The 20,470-nt window shown below is 45.8% G+C and overlaps 1 protein-coding gene across 1 annotated transcript in view; it reads right to left on the bottom strand.

The window, feature by feature from the left end:
- The window catches only part of PNPLA1 (patatin like domain 1, omega-hydroxyceramide transacylase), a 38,321-nt gene extending 18,819 nt beyond the window's left edge, over positions 1 to 19,502 (bottom strand). The window contains exon 1 of the mRNA XM_007467294.1: positions 19,298 to 19,502. Within this exon, the coding sequence (XP_007467356.1) occupies positions 19,298 to 19,502 (205 nt within the window). The remainder of the gene's footprint in view (positions 1 to 19,297) is intronic.
- Between the last annotated feature and the right edge of the window lie 968 nt (positions 19,503 to 20,470).

The raw sequence follows: 20,470 nt of genomic DNA, 5'->3' as shown, positions 1-20,470 counted from the left end.
TCTTCCCCTCCCTCACATAGCCTCTTGCTAAGTGTTAAATCCTAGAAAGATGGGCACTTGGCAGCTGACAATTTAAACTGCTGGGGATCTCGTTCACAGGGTGCCCTAATTAAATTGGCTGTGCAGGATGAATCTGCAGTGGAGGATGGGACTAGAGGCCCCAGTCTGCCTCGGACTGGTAGCCTAGCAACAACTTCCAGTTCAGCCAATCACCGTGAGGCCCCTCTCACTGCGGTCCTGCTCCCCCACCTACGGGAGCGGTGGGCACCGGGGAATCAGGGGGCTCGGCAGCCTCTGTGGAGGCGTTGGCGAGCAGAGCCGCGTTCCCAGGAAAGCCATGCAATTCTCCGAGTCCCTGTGTGGAGACCCTGGGAGTCAATTGCTTTTACCTGATCCCTACTTGTAGGCTGAATTATAGGCTGTATTTCCCTGTGGGTATATCTTGACTGCCTGACTCCACTATGATCATGATTATTAGTATTATCTTAACAACAGTCGTTTACCCAAGCAGGTTTTCACACTTGTAATCTCAGTTTATCCTCACAGAGACAGCGAGCCCCTGTGCGGGAGGGGGGTGGGGAACTGGCTTATTCACCATTTTATTTCTAAATCCTACACTGCAAGGACACTGATTGGAAAAAAATTGGCTTGAAGCTGCAGTGTTACCACTGCACCATTGGAAGGTCCATAGAGACCCTCTGGGGCAGAGATTTTTCAGCCAAGGAGCCTCCGTTCAAAGAAAAGGAAATAAAAGGAATCCAAATCGGAAAAGAAGTAAAGCTGTCACTTTTTGCAGATGACATGATACTATACATAGAGAATCCTAAAGATGCTACCAGAAAACTACTAGAGGTAATAAATGAATTTGGTAAAGTAGCAGGATACAAAATTAATGCACAGAAATCTCTGGCATTCCTATATACTAATGATGAAAAATCTGAAAGTGAAATTAAGAAAACACTCCCATTTACCACTGCAACAAAAAGAATAAAATATCTAGGAATAAACCTAGCTAAGGAGACAAAAGACCTGTATGTAGAAAATTATAAGACACTGATGAAAGAAATTAAAGATGATACAAATAGATGGAGAGATATACCATGTTCTTGGATTGGAAGAATCAACATTGTGAAAAGGACTCTACTACCCAAAGCAATCTACAGATTCAATGCAATCCCTATCAAACTACCACTGGCATTTTTCACAGAACTAGAACAAAAAATTTCACAATTTGTATGGAAACACAAAAGACCCCGAATAGCCAAAGCAATCTTGAGAACGAAAAACGGAGCTGGAGGAATCAGGCTCCCTGACTTCAGACTATACTACAAAGCTACAGTAATCAAGACAGTATGGTACTGGCACAAAAACAGAAAGATAGATCAATGGAACAGGATAGAAAGCCCAGAGATAAACCCACGCACATATGGTCACCTTATCTTTGATAAAGGAGGCAGGAATGTACAGTGGAGAAAGGACAGCCTCTTCAATAAGTGGTGCTGGGAAAACTGGACAGGTACATGTAAAAGTATGAGATTAGATCACTCCCTAACACCATACACAAAAATAAGCTCAAAATGGATTAAAGACCTAAATGTAAGGCCAGAAACTATCAAACTCTTAGAGGAAAACATAGGCAGAACACTCTATGACATAAATCACAGCAAGATCCTTTTTGACCCATCTCCTAGAGAAATGGAGATAAAAACAAAAATAAACAAATGGGACCTAATGAAACTTCAAAGCTTTTGCACAGCAAAGGAAACCATAAACAAGACCAAAAGACAACCCTCAGAATGGGAGAAAATATTTGCAAATGAAGCAACTGACAAAGGATTAATCTCCAAAATTTACAAGCAGCTCATGCAGCTCAATAACAAAAAAACAAACAACCCAATCCAAAAATGGGCAGAAGACCTAAATAGACATTTCTCCAAAGAAGATATACAGACTGCCAACAAACACATGAAAGAATGCTCAACATCATTAATCATTAGAGAAATGCAAATCAAAACTACAATGAGATATCATCTCACACCAGTCAGAATGGCCATCATCAAAAAATCTAGAAACAATAAATGCTGGAGAGGGTGTGGAGAAAAGGGAACACTCTTGCACTGCTGGTGGGAATGTGAATTGGTTCAGCCACTATGGAGAACAGTATGGAGGTTCCTTAAAAAACTACAAATAGAACTACCATATGACCCAGCAATCCCACTACTAGGTATATACCCTGAGGAAACCAGAATTCAGAAAGAGTCATGTACCAAAATGTTCATTGCAGCTCTATTTACAATAGCCCGGAGATGGAAACAACCTAAGTGTCCATCATCAGATGAATGGATAAAGAAGATGTGGCACATATATACAATGGAATATTACTCAGCCATAAAAAGAAACGAAATTGAGCTATTTGTAATGAGGTGGATGGACCTAGAGTCTGTCATACAGAGTGAAGTAAGTCAGAAAGAGAAAGACAAATACCGTATGCTAACACATATATATGGAATTTAAGAAAAAAAAAATGTCATGAAGAACCTAGGGGTAAGACAGGAATAAAGACACAGACCTACTAGAGAATGGACTTGAGGATATGGAGAGGGGGAAGGGTAAGCTGTGACAAAGCAAGAGAGTGGCATGGATATACATACACTACCAAATGTAAAATAGGTAGCTAGTGGGAAGAAGCCACATAGCACAGGTGCTTTGTGACCACCTAGAGGGGTGGGATAGGGAGGATGGGAGGGAGGGAGATGCAAGAAGGAAGAGATATGGGAACATATGTATACGTATAACTGATTCACTTTGTTATAAAGCAGAAACTAACACACCACTGTAAAGCAATTATACTCCAATAAAAATGTTAAAAAAAAAAGAAATCTCAAGTGAAAACCTAATGTGTATTACAAAACAGCTAAAAACAGGGCTGTTCTGGGTTGAAGGCAAGTGGGGTCTCAGGCCCAATCGCCCCAGCCAACCCTAGGAAAGAAGGCCCTGAAAGCGCAGCCCTGAAACTCCTAAGGATCTAGGAGCCTAGGTCAAAAATACTAAACCAGACTAATTCTCTCATTTTACAGGTAAGAAACCCAGCTCAGGATAAAGGTTGAGCTCAATAAATATGGCTGAATGGGTGGCTGCCTAGCTGGCTGAATGGAGAAATGAATAAAGGCCGATATACCCTAGGTCATGCTCTCTATGGTAGCAGAAACTGGAACTAGAATATATGACAAAACTCACATTTTCCTTCTCTGTTCTGAATGCATTATTGGCTTTAGCCAAAAGCAAAACAACTCTGACTTAGTAAAGCACTTAAAAAACCAAAAAACAAAAACAATACTTCTTATGGATAATAACAATATTCCAGAGAGACCTTTTTCTAACCATAAGAGTTTACCAAAAAATTGGTATAAAAAGTTCAAATCATCTTACATCAGGTTGCCATGGAAACAGCAGTGCCTGCCACTGGTTCCTCACCTGGATTCCTGTCAAGGTGCCCTTGGAGCTTTTTCTCAGAGCCTGGGGCCTCACTCAGCCCCCGTGTGCCTCTCCCCCAGAATCTAGACACAATCTCCACAACTTTCCACTGAAGGATCTACTGATTACCTTGAGATGAAACAGGCAGAGAGAATGTATCTAGAAAGTTCTCTGGAACCTCACAAAATTCTCAGGGCCATTGCCCCTGCTCTTCTCTCTCTGTTTTCTTTGGTGGACCCAGAAGTCCATTCGGGATTCTGCTCCAAGGTAGAAACCAATACTGCGCCCCTCCAGGCTGTAGCCTGTCCTACCCTACAGACTCTCCCTGAACTACTGAGGGGACACTGGGATAATGCAAATGTTGTGAACTAGTCACCCTACAGTCTTAGTGTATATGTTTGTGTGTGTTTGTGTGTATGTGGTCAGGGGACCTCCAGGTGAGCCTCTGCTATAAAGAGAAAAGACCATCTCAGAGCATCTCCTCATTTGAGATTTGCCCAAATTAATGCACCACTACAGAGGAAGACCCATGCCTCCCTCTTTCAGAACCACTGATAGTTGAAGTTCATTTCTGCTGACTGGCAGTATTCACTGCCCCAGCTGTCCAAGACTTCAGTTGGTGGGGTCTGTTACCTACCTACCCACACAGACCTCCGCCTACATTACATGAGTCTTGAAGTTCTCATGGAACCACAGGTTTCGATCCCACCAGCTGTTTACTGCTCTTACTGGCTACCACTCTTTGGCACCTCCTTGGTGCCAGGTGCTGTGCCAGGTTCTGAGGCCTCATAGTTTCATGTAATCTTCATGACGCCCCTTTGAGGTAGGTACTGTGGCTATCTCCTCTTTGCAGATGAGGAAACAGAAGCTCAGCCAGTAGCTTGGCTACGGTCACACACTGGAAAACAGCAGAGCTAGGCCTCCAACTCCTGAGGGCCCCAAAGCCAGTGTTCTTTCCATCACAGCTGACTGCCTCCACCAGGGACACGCCCTTCAACTCCAGAGCCTCCAGTTCCCACGGTGAGGTAGGGGGAGCAGGGTGGCTCTGCAAAGGCTCTTGGGATCTGCCTTTCTAGGATTTAGTTTAGGCACATCTCCTAAGGGCTCAGATGTCCCTGGGAGACAGGAAGACTCTCTTTAGAGCAACAGAACTCAAATCACATCTTCAAACATATGCTCCTCTGTCCGCACACCCGGAGACCCTTCTCAAGCCAGGCCAATCTCTTCTCTCATCAGTAAACACAAAGTGCACAATCCTGCTTTTCTTCCTGCTACACAACTTCTATTTACTAATTTATTTTTTACTATCTATGCAGACTTCACCATAAAGCCCAGCTTAAGATCTGGGCTTTCTCCTTTAAGCCTTCCCTGATCACCCTCGTTGTTAGCTCTCTCTTTCCCCGTACCATCTGCACCGTTTATCTCAGGCTGCCTTCAGTGGTTTGTCCTGTCTCTCTGGCTAGAGCATTCCTTGAGGACAGGACCTGTATCAAGAACACCCTTCTCCTGGGACTTTCCTGGCAGTCCAGTGGTTAAGACTCCGTGTTTCCACTGCAGGGGGAATGGGTTCGATCCCTGGTCGGGGAACTAAGATGCCTCAAGGGGTGGCCAAACCTAGCTCTGTGTTGAACACTTAGTAGGTATTCAAGAATAAATTAAAGAACTATTTAATGTTCCATATTTCTGTCTTGCTCCTGTTATATCCCTAGCACTTAATCCAGTACCTGGCACACTGTAGGGACTTAATAAATGCTTGCTGAATAAATTAATAATGAATGGTAAAGAATGAGTGAACTGAAGGAGGAGATCAAAGAGCATCTTCTCTACCGGACTGCTGGGACTCTTCCCAACTGGTGGTCAGGAAGGTGGAATTCTTCAGTGACTCAGCCGGACTTGGGGCTTGACCGAGCGGTTTGCTCTGTCAAGCCTGGCCCTAACTCTTGCCCCCCATTAATGGACACGAGACCCTGAGCCGGGGCTGAAGAGGAGCTTTTTCTTTATGTGTTGATCTCAGGAGGACAGAGGTGAGTTACCCTCAGGATTGATGAGTCAACTCCTAATTCAAATGAGAGTCAAACCAGCCTGGAGATTTGTTTACCATTTGTCTGCTTCTTTTCCCTGTAGAATTAGAAACGGAATTAGAATTTGATCCCAAAGAGAAGCAAAGAAAACATCGCTATTTTAATACTCTCTAAGTGAGCTGGACTAAAAATGGATCCACCAAATGTAGTGTGGGATGCTGGATTGGATCCTGGGACAGAAAAAGGACATCAGTAGAAAAATTGGTGAAACCTATAGTTAATACTAATGTACCAATATTAATGTCTGAAGGTTGGCAAATGTACTGTGGTTATATAAGATGGTAACATTAGGGAAACTGGGTGAAGGATGTATGGAGCTATCTGTATTATCTCAGCAACTTTTCTGTAAATCTATCATTATTCCAGAATAACAAGTTAATTATTATTAAAGTAAGAAAAAAAAAAAAAAGAAAGAAAGAAAAAACAGGGAATTCCCTGGCAGTCCAGTGGTTAGGACTCCGTGCTTCCACTGCACGGGGCACAGGTTCGATGCCTGGTCGGGGAACTAGGATCCCATATGCCATGTGGCCAAAAAAAGAAAAGTGAAAAAAACCCATCGATCGACCAAGGCTGTTAGACACTCGGCAGGGGCTCAGTTAACACCTGCTGATTTAAGAGGAATGAATCAACATAGGTCACCTGCATGACTTGCTTTCCAAATAGTTGTATGTTTCTAATGTGTAACCAACACATTCAGAGCATCACCTGATTTTCCATTCAGTTGTCGTCTACTTGAGTCCAAAGAATCATTTGGGTAAAAGAAATTTTTATCCATTTGGTTTGAGAAGTTAAACATGTAAAACACAAGTTACTTTCAGTGAACTGAAAGATACTGATTCCATCACAGTAGTAGGAGGTACAGCCACCACCACCCAGCAATGTCATTTCTGTACATTTTACGAAAAGTGTTTTTTTTTTGCATACATCATGTCATTTGATCTCACTTTCTTAACCAATGTGCAAATGATTGCTTGGCCCATGGAGTCTGGTAGGAAAGCTGGGGTGTTGCTTGCAAAGCAATTCTGAAATCATGATTAGAGAGGATATAGAAATGTAGAAATTAAGAAAGATTCCAGTCTTGGCTCATCGTGTTAGCTAATCTCTCTGAACACCTGTTTCCCACTCTGTAAAAGAGGGAAATATAGTATCTAATTGATAGGATTGTGAGAAGATAAAAGTAAATGGTTTATGCAAAGCTTTGGGCATAGTACCTGGCACATTCCAAGTGCCTGATAAATAGTATTATTAGTGTGACACTAAGATGTGAATCAGAGCAGAGTTTATTCTACGGAAAACGCTGTCATCTCAGGCAGATAAAGAACTCCGGGAATGATTTTTGATGAGGACATTTCGATTCTGCACGTGCCTGCAACAGGAAAATCTGGTGGTTCTACTCATGTCTTAAAGAACTTTGGAGAGACTTCTAGCTCAGGTAGTAGAGTGTTAAGCTAAAAAGGAACCTCTCCAGCTTTAGGAACAACATCATCATCATCATCATCATCAACAACAACAACCAGAACAAAGAGCACGATATAAAATAAAATCATGAGACATGGTTGACTTCACAGAAAGAAAGAGCAGAAATGAAGAAGGAACCTAAAGCCAGTGCCATGAGAGAGAAAGCTGATGCTGTGATTATTAGACCAGAAACTGGCAGCCACAGGGCCTGTCATTCTGGGCTGTGTGAGGGGCAGTTGAACTGAGACGCTGCTTAGAGCCGGGACCCTCCAACAGCTGCTGGGCCAATGAAACGTGCCAACGGCTTGTCTCTGAGCAGGGCTCTGGGTGAAACAACACAAAGTCTCCCATAAAAATGCAAAGCCCCAAGCCTGTATCACCTGTGGTTTAGAGCTTGAACTGACACAACCTACAGGGTGATTACCATGAAAATTGGTCCTGAGTTGCTGATAACCCTGGGTGCCTGGCCAGGGCCAAAGCAAACCAGCTCAGATGGTCCTTCCACCGCCGAAGCCACACAGAATTCCCATAGAAAAACCAAGTCCTTGTGCAGATGAGCTCACAATTAAAGTATTAAAAAATATTAACCGGACCAGGTTCGAGTCCAGTAAAATCTGTTTTAATAAGTTTAATGACTTCTCTAGTATGTTCTTCAGTTAAGTTTGAAAACTGCTGCATCACCTATGCTTTTCTATTTCAAGATCATTTTCTTTTCACTTGTTGATCCATTTATTCAACATTTACTCATCAAAGATACTTTGTGATGAATATTTGCTAGGCACTTTGCCAGGCACATCCATGACTTCTTTTGTCCCTCACCGTAACGTCCAAAGGATGTGTCCCCACTCCCAAGTTACAGGTGGGAAAACTGAGGGGGAGGCAGGTCACCGGTGGGCAGAGGACCCACAGTGATTATTGGCAGAGCTGGAACACCAGCCCAGTCCCCCTTGTTCCTGGGATATGAGTTCTTCATCAACCCTGGGGTGTCTTGTCCCTCAGCTGAGTGACAAAGACAGGCACATGGGTGACTGAGGAAAGAAGTCACCAAAGTCAAGGTTCTCACAGAGGCAGTGTTGTCCTCCCAGCATCCGCCCCTGAGGCCCCAGTGGGTCCACTACCCAGAACACACCTGAGCCACCTGCCAATGACAATAACTTCAGCCACACTTGGCTCCGGGGCCTCAGGAGGGGTGGCAGGAGCTGCCCAAGGCAGCACTGGACCAGGCATGGGAGGCAGACCAAAACACCTGTAGCATCCCCTGCCTCCATGGGAGGGGTCGTGCCGGGTCCTGCTGTGCCCACATTTTTAGGGTGGGTGCCCCCACTAGTCATCTGGCCCGCTCAGGTGCTTTGCAAGGTCCTTCTGGAACTCACTTCCTGCCCAGAAAGACAGCTTGACTTCCTTCTGAGAATGCAAGCACATCTGTGTGCAGCGCTGTTGCACCTGCTGAGCTCACAGCCTGGAACACTCTCCTCTCAGAGTGAGTGGCTCTCCCACCCTTCCTTCCCCCTCAGAGTGGGCCTCGCCACCCAGCCCACCTGAAACTTGACCCTTTGATCATTCATCACACCCTTCGCCTGCTTTATTGTCTTCTTTGAGCATGCATGCTGATATTTTTCTGTATGTTTAGTTATTTATGGCTTGATTTCAAGAAGAGAGTATCAGCTTCATGAGGGCAGACTGTTTTGTTCGCTGCTAGATCCCTAGGACCTAGAATGAGTGGCTGGGCAAATGGTCTATTTTATCATTGTAAATTCAGCCAGAATTCGGTCCTCAACTTCTCTGTCTTCACACTAAGTAGATTAGACTCAAACAGTGGCTTTCAAACTTAAAAAGAAAAAAAAAAATCATTGGAGATCAGGAGAGGCACAGAAAAAAGAAATCATTGGAACACTTTCTTTAAGAGAAATTTTATAAAGAGTGGACAATAGCAGGGTTGTACTCATTGAAGCTGGGGTAACGGCCCAGGGCTTCAATGTGTGTCCTTTCCCTGCTCCCCTGTTCCAGCCTTCCTAACCCCACCTTGGCCCCCATGGAACCCTGGGGTTCCTCAGAACACAGTTTGGAAACCACTGGCCTAAGTGAGGTCCACTTCCAACCAGTCACTTCCTCTTCCAAAGTCTAAATACAGTCATCCATAAAGTGGAGGAGTTGGACTCGCTGACCTTCCTTCTATGACATTCTAGTATTATACGTCATATCAGGTAAACCCCAAAGTAAAAACTGCAAAGACACATTCAGTGTCACACTTGCCAACGGCCAGCAATTGTCAGGAGTCTATCAGGCAGTTCTTGTTGGACCAGCAGTTTGTGGGAGCCACAGAACCCGTAAGATGTTAGATTGCTCAACCAATCTAGATGATGGGATGAGACACAGCGTCTGAAACAATTAAGACAGGATACTGTCAAGTGCTAGAGTAGGTGGACAGATTCTATAGGTAAACTCGAGATCATGGAAAGAGACCCAGTGGGGTAAAATGGGAGGATATGTCGGGAAGAGGTGTTATCTCTGGAGAGAAAAACAGAAGGTCATTCTAGCTGGGGGACACAGCGGGTGCCGTGAGGCACTGCCCAGGACCCTTAGCAAGACTGGAGCACTCGCATGCCAGCCGCCAGGAAGGCAGTCTGCTGATTGTTCAGAGCTGAGCCCCTTCCCAGCCATCACACTGGACTTGACCTGGTGGTTATGGAGTCAAGGTCTGGGTCCCAGGCAGGGACAGAGTTTTTCCATCATCATCATATATCCAATTACAGCTATTGTGACAACGACTGCTAATTGTCCCCAGTATCTATTCTCCCCTTCTTCCTTAGCAGTTGAACCTCCAATTTTTAGCTGGACACATGGCCTCCCACAATAAAGTCTACATTTCCCAGCCTCCCTTGCAGTCAGGTGTGGTCATGTAACTAAGTTCTGATCCATAGGATGTGAGGTGACATGATGTGTGTCACCTTCAAGGTCTGCCCTTAGAGGGAAGAAGTGTGGCCCCCTTTTCCTTCCCCAACTAGCTGGAATGCAGACATGGTGGGGAGCCCTCTTGGGCTGTGACCAACATGATGGAAGGAACCTGGGTCCTAATTCTGTGGAGCCACCACACCAGGCTTGGAGGGCTGGAGTGCAAAGGCCACATGAGCGAGCAATGCTCTCGGGTCTTGTTGAGTCACTGCTATCTCAACCAGTGCAACTGCAGTATCAATCTGAGTTTGCAAAGCTTGTTCCCAGGGACCACTGCCGACCCCACTGCTGATCCCAGAGCCAGCTGTCGGGAGGGCTCAGCAGGCATTATTCCCTCCCACTGCTCAGTAGCTGAGCTGAGGCTCGGGGTGGCCTGTCCAAGGCCACTCACCGCTGAATGGATTCCTGGGGCAAGAGGAAAGGGAAGGTGGACAGAGTTTGGACATTGGGGTCAGACCAACTTTGGTTTGAAGACCACCTCCCTGCTTACTAAACCCTACTCTGAAAGACCATGTGAAAATAATGTGTGTGGCAATCTAGGCTCACAATCTGACTGTAGACACTTTTGCTCTCAGAATGCAGAGAGCCTGCTTCCTAGACAAGTGCTCTTTCCCAGGGGGATTCTGGTCTCTGGGTCAAGTGCTCTCCGAGAGCGAGCTGTGGGAGCACCAAGGACTTAGTGCCTGACGGGAATGACGAGAGACTCTCAGAGGAGGTGACATCTGCAATGGGCCTTGGAGGATGGGGAGATGCAACACAGGGAGAGAAGAAAGGGGATCGCATCCCAGGGAGAGGGAACAGCGTGAGCAAAGCCACAGAGATATGACACACCCTGAGACTATCCTGGACGTGAAGAGCTCTCAATCCCAGCCCTCATCATCAGGCCCACCTTTTAATACTTTATTTAGCAGTTTGGGTGTTTGGTGGGTTGGCTTTTTTGAGCAGGCAGCGTAAGAGGTATTGGAAAACAATTCATTTTAGAGGCCAAAACAGTCACCTGATGAGCTCAGCTAAAAGTCAGCTCAGTCCCCTGTCCTACCCACACCCAGCAGGGGAACAGCCACTGAGGCTGGTACTTCCCAGCACCATTCTGTGCCGTGAGACCAACCAGCCTCATCCCCCTGGGCTTCTCCTTGGGCTCACAGTCCTTATCTGCAGAGATACATGTTGCAAAATGTTCCCTCAAGAAAACAAAGCCTACATGCAACTTCTATGCAGATTTAAAATTATTTCAAAATAATATAAAAAAACAAAACAAAGCAGGGTTGGGAATATACAGATGAAACCCAATTGGTAAGTGTTGATAAGAGTTGAAGTTAGATGATGGGTTCTTTAGGATTCATTGTATTATTCTCTCCAAGATGTTTGAAATTTTTCCGTTTTCAAAAGTTATTTAAGGACTTCCCTGGTGGTCCAGTGGTTAGAACTCTGAGCTTCCACTGCAGGGGGCGTGGATTCAATCCCTGGTTGGGGAACTAATATCTCACAGGCCGCGTGGTGTGGCCAAAAAAGAAAAAAAAGTTATTTAAAAGTTTTAAACATGTACATGAATGTTCATAATGACATTATTTATAATAGCCCAAAGTAAAAACAGCCCAAATGTACATTCCCTGATGAATGGATTTTTTAAATGTATTATATCCACACAAGGGAATATTATTCGACAATAAAAAGGAGTAAAGTACTGACCCATGCTACAACGGATGAGTTTAGAAAATATTGTGCTCAGTGAAAGAAGCCAGACACAAAAGGACAAATATTGTATGATTCCATGTATATTAAATGTCCAGAATAGGCAAATCTATAGAGACAGAAAGTAGGTTAATGGCTGTCAGGCACTTGAATGGCGGTATTGACAGTTAACAGCTAAGGGGTATGGGATTTCTTCAGGGGGATAATTAAAATGTTGTATAACTGATTGTGATGTTGGATGCACAACTTTGTGAATATACTAAAAGCCATAGAAAAAGAAAAACAGCCAGTAGAAGCTCTGAGCCATGGGTCTCCACAGGCTTCTCAGAAAAGCAGACTGGATGTGGGCTTGGGCTAAGGGCAATGGATGGACCAGCCCCTGAACCAAGGTCCGTCTTCCTCATTTGTGACCCAGCCAGAGGAATTCACAGAATCTAGTCCAGTCTAAAGCCACTGTAGGAAAACTGTTTCTCTCTATCCTGGAAAAATACATATCCCACTAATAATCAGATATGGAATTTTCATTAGTCCAGGACTATGGTGGGCATTTTACAGATTTCCATGAGCAATGCCTGACCCATTTCCACTGCCTGGTCATACAGTCCTGGCATCTCAGGAAGGTAGTACATCTTAGTTTTGCAAAGTGCACTGGGGCTTAACTGTGGCTGCACACCGGGATCACCTGGGAGTTGAATAAACACTGGTGCTGGGTTCCATCCCCAGAGATCCTGATTTAATTAGTTTGGGGGAGAAGCTTGGGCAGTGGATGTTTTAAAAGCTCCCAGGTGATTCAAAAGTGCAAAACTGAGAACCATTGACTAAGTGAAGAATCTTTAATGACTAGAAGAAAATATCAAAATTGTAGCATAGAGTATGGTAAAGTTTCTATCATGAAACTTCTCTTTTAGATTTATGTTCACCCTGGGTCTCAATACAAAAAATACTTCTCACTGTAGGTTTCAGTCTGGGAGGCTGGAGACCTCAGGTTGACAGTTCCTGTCAGTCACCAAGCTAAATGAAAGGGACCACCAGTAGCAATCAGGTGCTTCCCAGCCTCTCCGTGGACCTCTCGGAGGGCAGGTGCTTCCCTGCTTCCAAAATAGCCCTTTCCCACTTTGGACAACCCTTGCAGAGTCAAAAGCTGCCTTTCTGAAACTTTTGTGTCAACCCCTGACACCAGGGGACCTGCACCCTTCAGCACTCCCTGGAGGTATCACATTTCCCCACCACGTGACTTTGTGCTGTCATTATGCAGCGTCCTGGCTAGAAGCTGAGGCTCCTGTCCAAACTGTCTCTACCCATCAAATTTCTTCTCACCTTTCAAGCACTAGCTCAAATGTCACTTCCATGAGGCCTTCCACGATGGGAGCTGTCTGCTCCCTCCGCCTGCACTCCTCTGCCTTTTAATTTTCTAACATTCAGTTGGAACTCTTTGTATTGTAATGACTTGGTTACTACCTTGGGGTTTGAGTAGACTGTAAGCTCCCTGAGGGCATGGGTGGAGTTTCATCTTGTATTATATCTCTGTATCCTCTGCAGCACCCAGTATATGCTCAAAAAACACTCGCTGAATGAATGAATAATTGGTTTGCCGTGAAGTTTTTATAGGGGGGAAGGTGCCAAGTAGTAGCTTAAGTGCGGATGGGATTTTAAGTCCACCGAATGCCCATTCTCTGGTAAGACAAAATTATCTTTCAAAGTTATGCAAATGCAGTTTTGAGGCAAGTTCCTAGCCCCAAATTGGAAATCATGAATCTCTGCGCTGGTTGTCAGGGAGACCATCTCTCCTCAGCTGAATAAATGAGTGAACAAACATTCATTCTCTAATGCATCTTTAATGAAAACCAGGCACTGGGTTAAGTGTTTTATAAACATTTTCACATGCCCCCAAATTGGCCCTATCACAGAACTAGGCACACATGGCCAGAAGATGGACACACTGCTGCCTAAGCTTCCACAGAACAAAACACAATCTCAGGACAGAAAAGCCCAGACTGGGAACAAGACGAGGGGGCATGGCCTGGAGGAGAGAGGCCTGGGGGCCACATGTTGAAGAATTTTTTAATTTTATTAATTTAATTAATTTATTTTTGTCTGCATTGGGTCTTCGTTGCTGCACTCAGGCTTTCTCTAGTTGCGGCGAGCAGGGGCTACTCTTCGTTGCGGTGCACAGGCTTCTCATTGTGGTGGCTTCTCTTGTTGTGGAGCGTGGGCTCTAAGAGTGCAGGCTTCAGTAGCTGTGACACGAGGGCTCAGTAGTTGTGGCGCACAGGCTTATTTGCTCCACAGCATGTGGGATCTTCCCGGACCAGGGCTCGAACCCATGTCCCCGGCATTGGCAGGCGGATTCTTAACCACGGCAACACCAGGGAAGCTCAAGAATTTTTTTTTAAAGAGACAAACCTCTAGTTATATGCAGATAGTATGAATGTTTACACATAAAGTATGAGATAATCTACCAAGAAACTTTTAGAACTATTAAGAATGTTCATGAGGTTGCTCGAAACAATATCATTTAGCAAAAACCATCAACATCCCTTTATATCAGAAACAGTCAATTAGATTAGAAAATGCCATAGAAAGAAAGATCCCGGGACTTCCCTGGTGGCGCAATGGTTAAGAAACCTCCTGCCAATGCAGGGGACAAGGGTTCGATCCCTGGTCTGGGAAGATCCCACATGCCGTGGAGCAACTAAGGCCGTGCGCCACAACCTGAGCCCACATTTGCTCCACAGCATGTGGGATCTTCCCGGACCAGGGCTCGAACCCATGTCCCCGGCATTGGCAGGCGGATTCTTAACCACGGCAACACCAGGGAAGCTCAAGAATTTTTTTTTAAAGAGACAAACCTCTAGTTATATGCAGATAGTATGAATGTTTACACATAAAGTATGAGATAATCTACCAAGAAACTTTTAGAACTATTAAGAATGTTCATGAGGTTGCTCGAAACAATATCATTTAGCAAAAACCATCAACATCCCTTTATATCAGAAACAGTCAATTAGATTAGAAAATGCCATAGAAAGAAAGATCCCGGGACTTCCCTGGTGGCGCAATGGTTAAGAAACCTCCTGCCAATGCAGGGGACAAGGGTTCGATCCCTGGTCTGGGAAGATCCCACATGCCGTGGAGCAACTAAGGCCGTGCGCCACAACTACTGAGCCCACGTGCCACAACTACTGAAGTCCACACGCCTAGAGACCATGCTCCACAACGAGAGGAGCCACCACAATGAAGAGAAGCCCCCGCTCGCCGCTACTAGAGAAAGCGCGCGTGCAGCAACGAAGACCCAACGCAGCCGAAAAAAAAAAGAAAAAAAAAAGAAATACCATTCCCCATAGCAACAAAAACTAATAAATCTAAGAAAAGACACACAAAATCTTTATTGAAGGGCAAAAAAAAAAAAAGGCCAGAAGAAATAGATAGACTATATTATAAATGGGAAGATATAATTTTAATCAAAATTCTAATAGAGCTTTTCACATGGGGGGAAAAAGAGGGTTAAGTATAATAGTCAATATTTGAAGAAGAAACTGAAAAAGGAGATGACTGCCATATATGATGTACCCCTTATTATAAGCCTATAGTGATCAAAACAGTGTGATTTGGTGCAGAAATAGACAAATTCACCAAAAGAAGAGAAGAGAGACTCCAGAGACAGACTCTTGGGATTCTAGGAACTTGAATAAGCCAGAGGCAACATTTCAAACAAGTGTGGAAAGGGCTGCCTATAAATAGTGTGGGGTAATTCGTTATCACAATTAAAAACTTCTATTTCTACCTCAAACGAGCCACAAAATAAATTTCAGATGGATGAACTTAAATATGAAAGAGCAAAACTTTAAAACTTTTGAAAGAAAATATAGAAGTCATTGTAACAAAGAAAGATTTTAAAAAACACAAATTGTAAGTGGAAAAGATTTATTGATACATCTGACTGCATCAAAATTGAAATTTTATGAGTAACAACAGACATGGTCATATAAAAAGGCAAGTCATGGAATGGGATAAGATATCTGCAATGTCCATAACTGACAAATGACTCATGTACAGACTATATAAAGAACACCTACAAGTTAAAGAGAAAAGGATAATGGTAGAAAAAACAGGAAAAGGTCATGAGCAGGTAAGTTACAGAAGAGGAAACACAAGTGGTCGGTAAATACATAGAGATGCTTAACATCACTAGTTACCAGGAGGTACAGATTAAATAACACAATAAAATGAGATATAATTTCACATTGATCAGATTGACTTAAAACTCTGCAGTCTTGGGAGTTCCCTGGTGGCCTAGTGGTTAGGATTCTGGGCTTTCACTGCCATGGCCTGGGCTCAATCCCTTGCTGGGGTACTGAGATCCTGTAAGCTGTGCAGCACGGCCAAAAAAACAAAAACAAAAAAACTCTGCAGTCTGATAGTACCAAGGGTTGATGACATTGTGGGGAAATTAAAACTCATATGTGCTGCTAGTGGTTAAATTGGTACAACCACTTTGGAGAGTAATTTAGCCAAGTCTGGTTAATTTCATGTGACGTGTACCCTAGGGAAACATTCCATGTGGGCCTGGGAGACACAAACAAGGATGCTCATTGCAGTGTTGTTTATAACAACAAAAACTTGGCCGTGTCCATCAACAGAATGACTAAATGAACCGTGATACAGTCTTGATGGAATAAACACTGAAAGACGTAAAAGAGGTAAAGAGGATTGAAGAAAGTCAGGAGACTGAGTCCTGGTTCTTGTTCTGCTTCTAACTGATGACAGGATGTTAAACAAGTCACGTGTCCCTATTCATTGAATGCTCTCCCCAGATATTCTTGTGGCTCACTTCCTCCCCTCTTTCAGGTCTGTGTGCAAATTCCACCTGCTCAGAGAAGCTTCCCTGACCCTGGTATCCATACAACTAGCGTCCACACCCCCGACACTGCTTTGTCAAGAAGCAGAGTGGCCTAAAGGCCGGGCTAGGGTCAAACACCAGCTTTACCAAGTAATGTTTGTATCACCTTAGGCAAGTTATTTAAGCTTTCTGTGACTCAGTTTCCTCCTCTGTAAATGGAGATAATAACAGTTTTCACCTCACAGGGTTGTTGTGAGGACTGAATGAATTAATACACCAAAGAGTTAGAACAGTGCCTGATACAGAGAAAGTGCTGGTTAGTAGTAAATTGCATGGCAGTTAAAAGGAATGAAGTGCACTGGAGTGACGTGGATCAATCTCATAAACATGCTGCTGAGTGAAAAGAGCAAGTCCCACACACATGTCACCCTTCCTTCCCAATTGCACGCATGCGGTCCAGCACACGGACCAGCCCTTGGTTACACGGCCATCAGGTGTCCTTCTCATGGGTCTGAGTTCCTCTCCCCTGCTGTCCACATCGATCACAGCCTGGCCAAGTCAGTTTGGGGCAGTATTTATTGAATCGATTGACTTGAATTAATTCTGAAAGTCCTCGAATGCCTGAGGATTAAGACGATGGTGTATTTTAAGAAGTTGAACTAAAGACATGAGGAGGGCGGCAGCGATGGAGCAGGTGAGCAACACAGGTACCCGGAAAGAGAGAGACTCCCAGAGGCAGGGTGTCTCCAAGGGTAGGATTCTGTGACTCCAGGACCAGGGAGTGGGGTCCATGGTGTGACTGAAACATTAACTGCTACATTCACAGATGTCTTGGCAAAAATTAAAAAAAAAAGATCTAGAAGGATCCAAGCAGAGCCCTTCCACTGGCTACAAGAGGGAAAGTGGGATTGGGGACAAGGGGGAGGTGAGTAGAGGCTTTTTTAAAAAACTCTAGATACTTTTGCATTGTTTGAGAATTCTGTACAGTAAGAAAGAATTTGTTACTTGTGAATTATTAGAAAAAAAATATCTTGCACAAAAGAGGTACTCAGGGAATGGGCATTACAATTATTCTTTAAAACAGAGACAAAGACTTCCCACCCAGCGCAGATCCCCAGGCAGGAAGGGGCCCTGCTCGCACCTTTCTTCACACACTGCAGCTGGCCCTTCAGCAAGTCTCATTGGCTCTACCTTCAAAGTGTATCCTAAATCCAACCGCCTCTCACCACCCTCCCTGCCCAGGCACCTGCCCTGCCCATCCCTCATCTCGATGTACAACCTTCCCCTACTGCTCTCCTTGTTTCTCCCTTGTCCCCTCCATCTCACTCCCCCTAGCGGGCCAGGGTTCCTTAAAAACCCAAACCAGGCAGTTGACATGTACCAAGTGCTTGCCATGTGCCAGGCACTGTGATAAGCAGTTCACTCACTTGCTCCATTAACCCTTTCACAACCCCGGGAATGAGATACCAGTAGAATCTCAGCCGGAGAGATGCAGAAGCTGAGGCACAGAGCATCCAGTAATTTGCGCCAGGTCCACATCATGAAGTGCCAGCACTGGGATCCAATCCCTGTGGATCGTGTGCTCTTAGCTGCCTCCCCACTTTGCCTCCCTCCCAGCAGCCTGCGCTCCCCACTCTCCCAGAGTGAGATCAGAGCTCATACTCCGGCTATGAGGCCCCATGTGACCTAGCCCCTGCCTGCACCTCCAGCCTTATCCACCACCTCCCTCCTCGTCATCCACTGCTCCTGAACCCCACAGGCTCTCCAGCTGGTCCTCCACCTGGAACAGTCCTTCCTTACTGATCTAATGCCTTGTTCTCTCGTTACACTCAGGTCTCTGCTTGAACATCACCTCCTCCCAAACGGCCTCCCTGACACCCTTTCTAAAATAGTCCTCATTTTACTCTCTGACCCTTCTCTGCTATAATTTTATTCATAGATCTTATCACTTCCTGATATGACGTCATGAGACTACTTTTTGGGTGCTTATTATGTGTCTCCTCTCTCTAGAATTTCTGTTCCATGAGGGCAGGGATTTTGTCCCCAGTGCCTGGAACAGAGGCTGGCACAGAATGGTAGTGCAGCCAATGAATAAATGCTCACCCCCTCCCCAAGCCAAGGCAGCCCAGGGCTGCTCTGGGACCAGGTCTGGGCCTGCTGTGTGGGGCTGCTCGGAATGTGCCCAATCCTCTTACACGGGATGGTGTTTCTGCCTCTGGGTGTGTGGTCCCATCCTTCCCTCTGGGGCCCCTGGACTAGTGGGGCAGGAGGCAAAGTGAGATCTCCCATATTCCTTCCCAGTTTCCCTCCTCCGCTGGCCCCTCTGGCCATCCCTCCAGCCCCAGGGCTTGCACCTCCAGCCACCTGGAAGCTGGTCTGACGAATCCATCCCCACCAAGATGATGAACATGCCAGTTTGTCCTTTGCAAGGATATTTGCATTTTAAACGAGGCCATGCAGGAGCAGCTCTTCACCCCAATGTATGACTGTGTCATGGTGTAAACTTCCAAGCCCAGGATGTTTGAGAGAGATACCGCTTTTCCCTCTCCCAGACCTTGGGGGAAAGGGCATGGCAGGTAAGGGTGTTGAGGGAGAGGGAGAAAGGGTTCCAAGCTCACCCAGTGGGTCAGAGACTGGGACCCAGCAGACCCCAACCTCAAATGCTGTCCCACTCAACCCACCTTTCCTGCCACCCAGAAGGCCTGGCTTTGTTCCCTGAAGCACCCCCAAACCATCCTCAGACTCTGCTTTGTGGAATCCCTCCAGAGATTCCCCATGGAACATAGAACAAAGGCCTTACCCATTTCAATCCCACAGGTGGCCAAGGCTGCAATCACCGCTCCTGCCGACGTCCCAGCAAAGCGATGGGCCGTTTCCAGCATCCGGGGAGCCAGGTCCCGAAAGGCATTCACCACCCCGGCCTGGTAGAAGGAGAGGAATCCACTGCCCGAGAAGCAGATGGAATGAGGGGTATCTGGGTCCCCCTTGAACACCTGTTTTTCCATCTCCCCAGCCTGGGGTCTCCCGGGGTGGGGAGGGACCCCTCAGTGCTGGCCTGCCCAAGCGCAGGCCGCCCTCCTGTCAGAACTCGCTGCCAAGCCTCCCTGCCAGCCCAGAGCCTGGAATGTGGCCGTCTCTCCCCAGGCGGCTGGGACACCCTTGGGTGGCTCAGGCAGCAGCTGCCTGGGCCTGTTGAGCTCCGTCAGTAGTCAGCCCCAAAGCCTGGTAAAGGGCCCAGACCCAGGACGAGGTGCAGGAAGCGCTGATGGGTGAGCAACGCCCTGGCCCTGCACGCGCGCTGCTCAGCCTTCAGCCCTGAAGGGTTCACTCATGTGGTTGCAAAACCTCCAACGATGGTTATGGGATGACGCCTTCCTCCCCAGCACACTGCAGTAAAGGAACTGACCTCCCGCCAGGAGGATGGTATCCCCTTCCCACAGGGGCAGAGATGCCAAGTTGGCTCTGGTTTTAGAGGGAAACACGGCTCGCAGCACCCATGCGCCCACAGCGATGCCCTTGCCTGGGATCCTTCTCCAGGCTTTGTGTGATGTGTTACACAATTATTTTTATTTGTTCTTCTTACATAAGTGCCCCTTTGCTTATTCACTTTTTAATTCACATATTAGGACTGGCCACCAGCAAAGTTGTAAAGAAAAGAGTTTTGGCTTCAGGGGCACCACCCACCACCGCCTCTCCAGCTCCCACCTTCTTTTCTCCTTGGCCCTTTACTGACACACTCACTCTTAGTCAGTGCCCTCTCTCCAAGTCCTGAATCTTTATGCTGTATCCTAAATGTCCCAGAAGAAATCAATCTGGAATCTCGATCATTCTGTTTGGGCTTCATACTGTGCACTGTTCTCACTTTGAAATGAGAAGTCTGAGATGCCAGTAGTTAACCCCAAGGATGAACAGCTTGGGACGCCAGGTATGGGGGCATCTGGGTCAGGGCAGAGAGATGATTTGGAGCCCAAAG

The sequence above is a fragment of the Lipotes vexillifer genome, unplaced genomic scaffold, assembly GCF_000442215.2.
Source record: "Lipotes vexillifer unplaced genomic scaffold, Lipotes_vexillifer_v1.1 scaffold528, whole genome shotgun sequence".
Taxonomy (NCBI): Eukaryota; Metazoa; Chordata; class Mammalia; order Artiodactyla; family Lipotidae; genus Lipotes; species Lipotes vexillifer.
The sequence above is the reverse complement of the archived record's forward strand: the minus strand, read 5'-3'. Positions and strand labels throughout refer to the sequence as shown.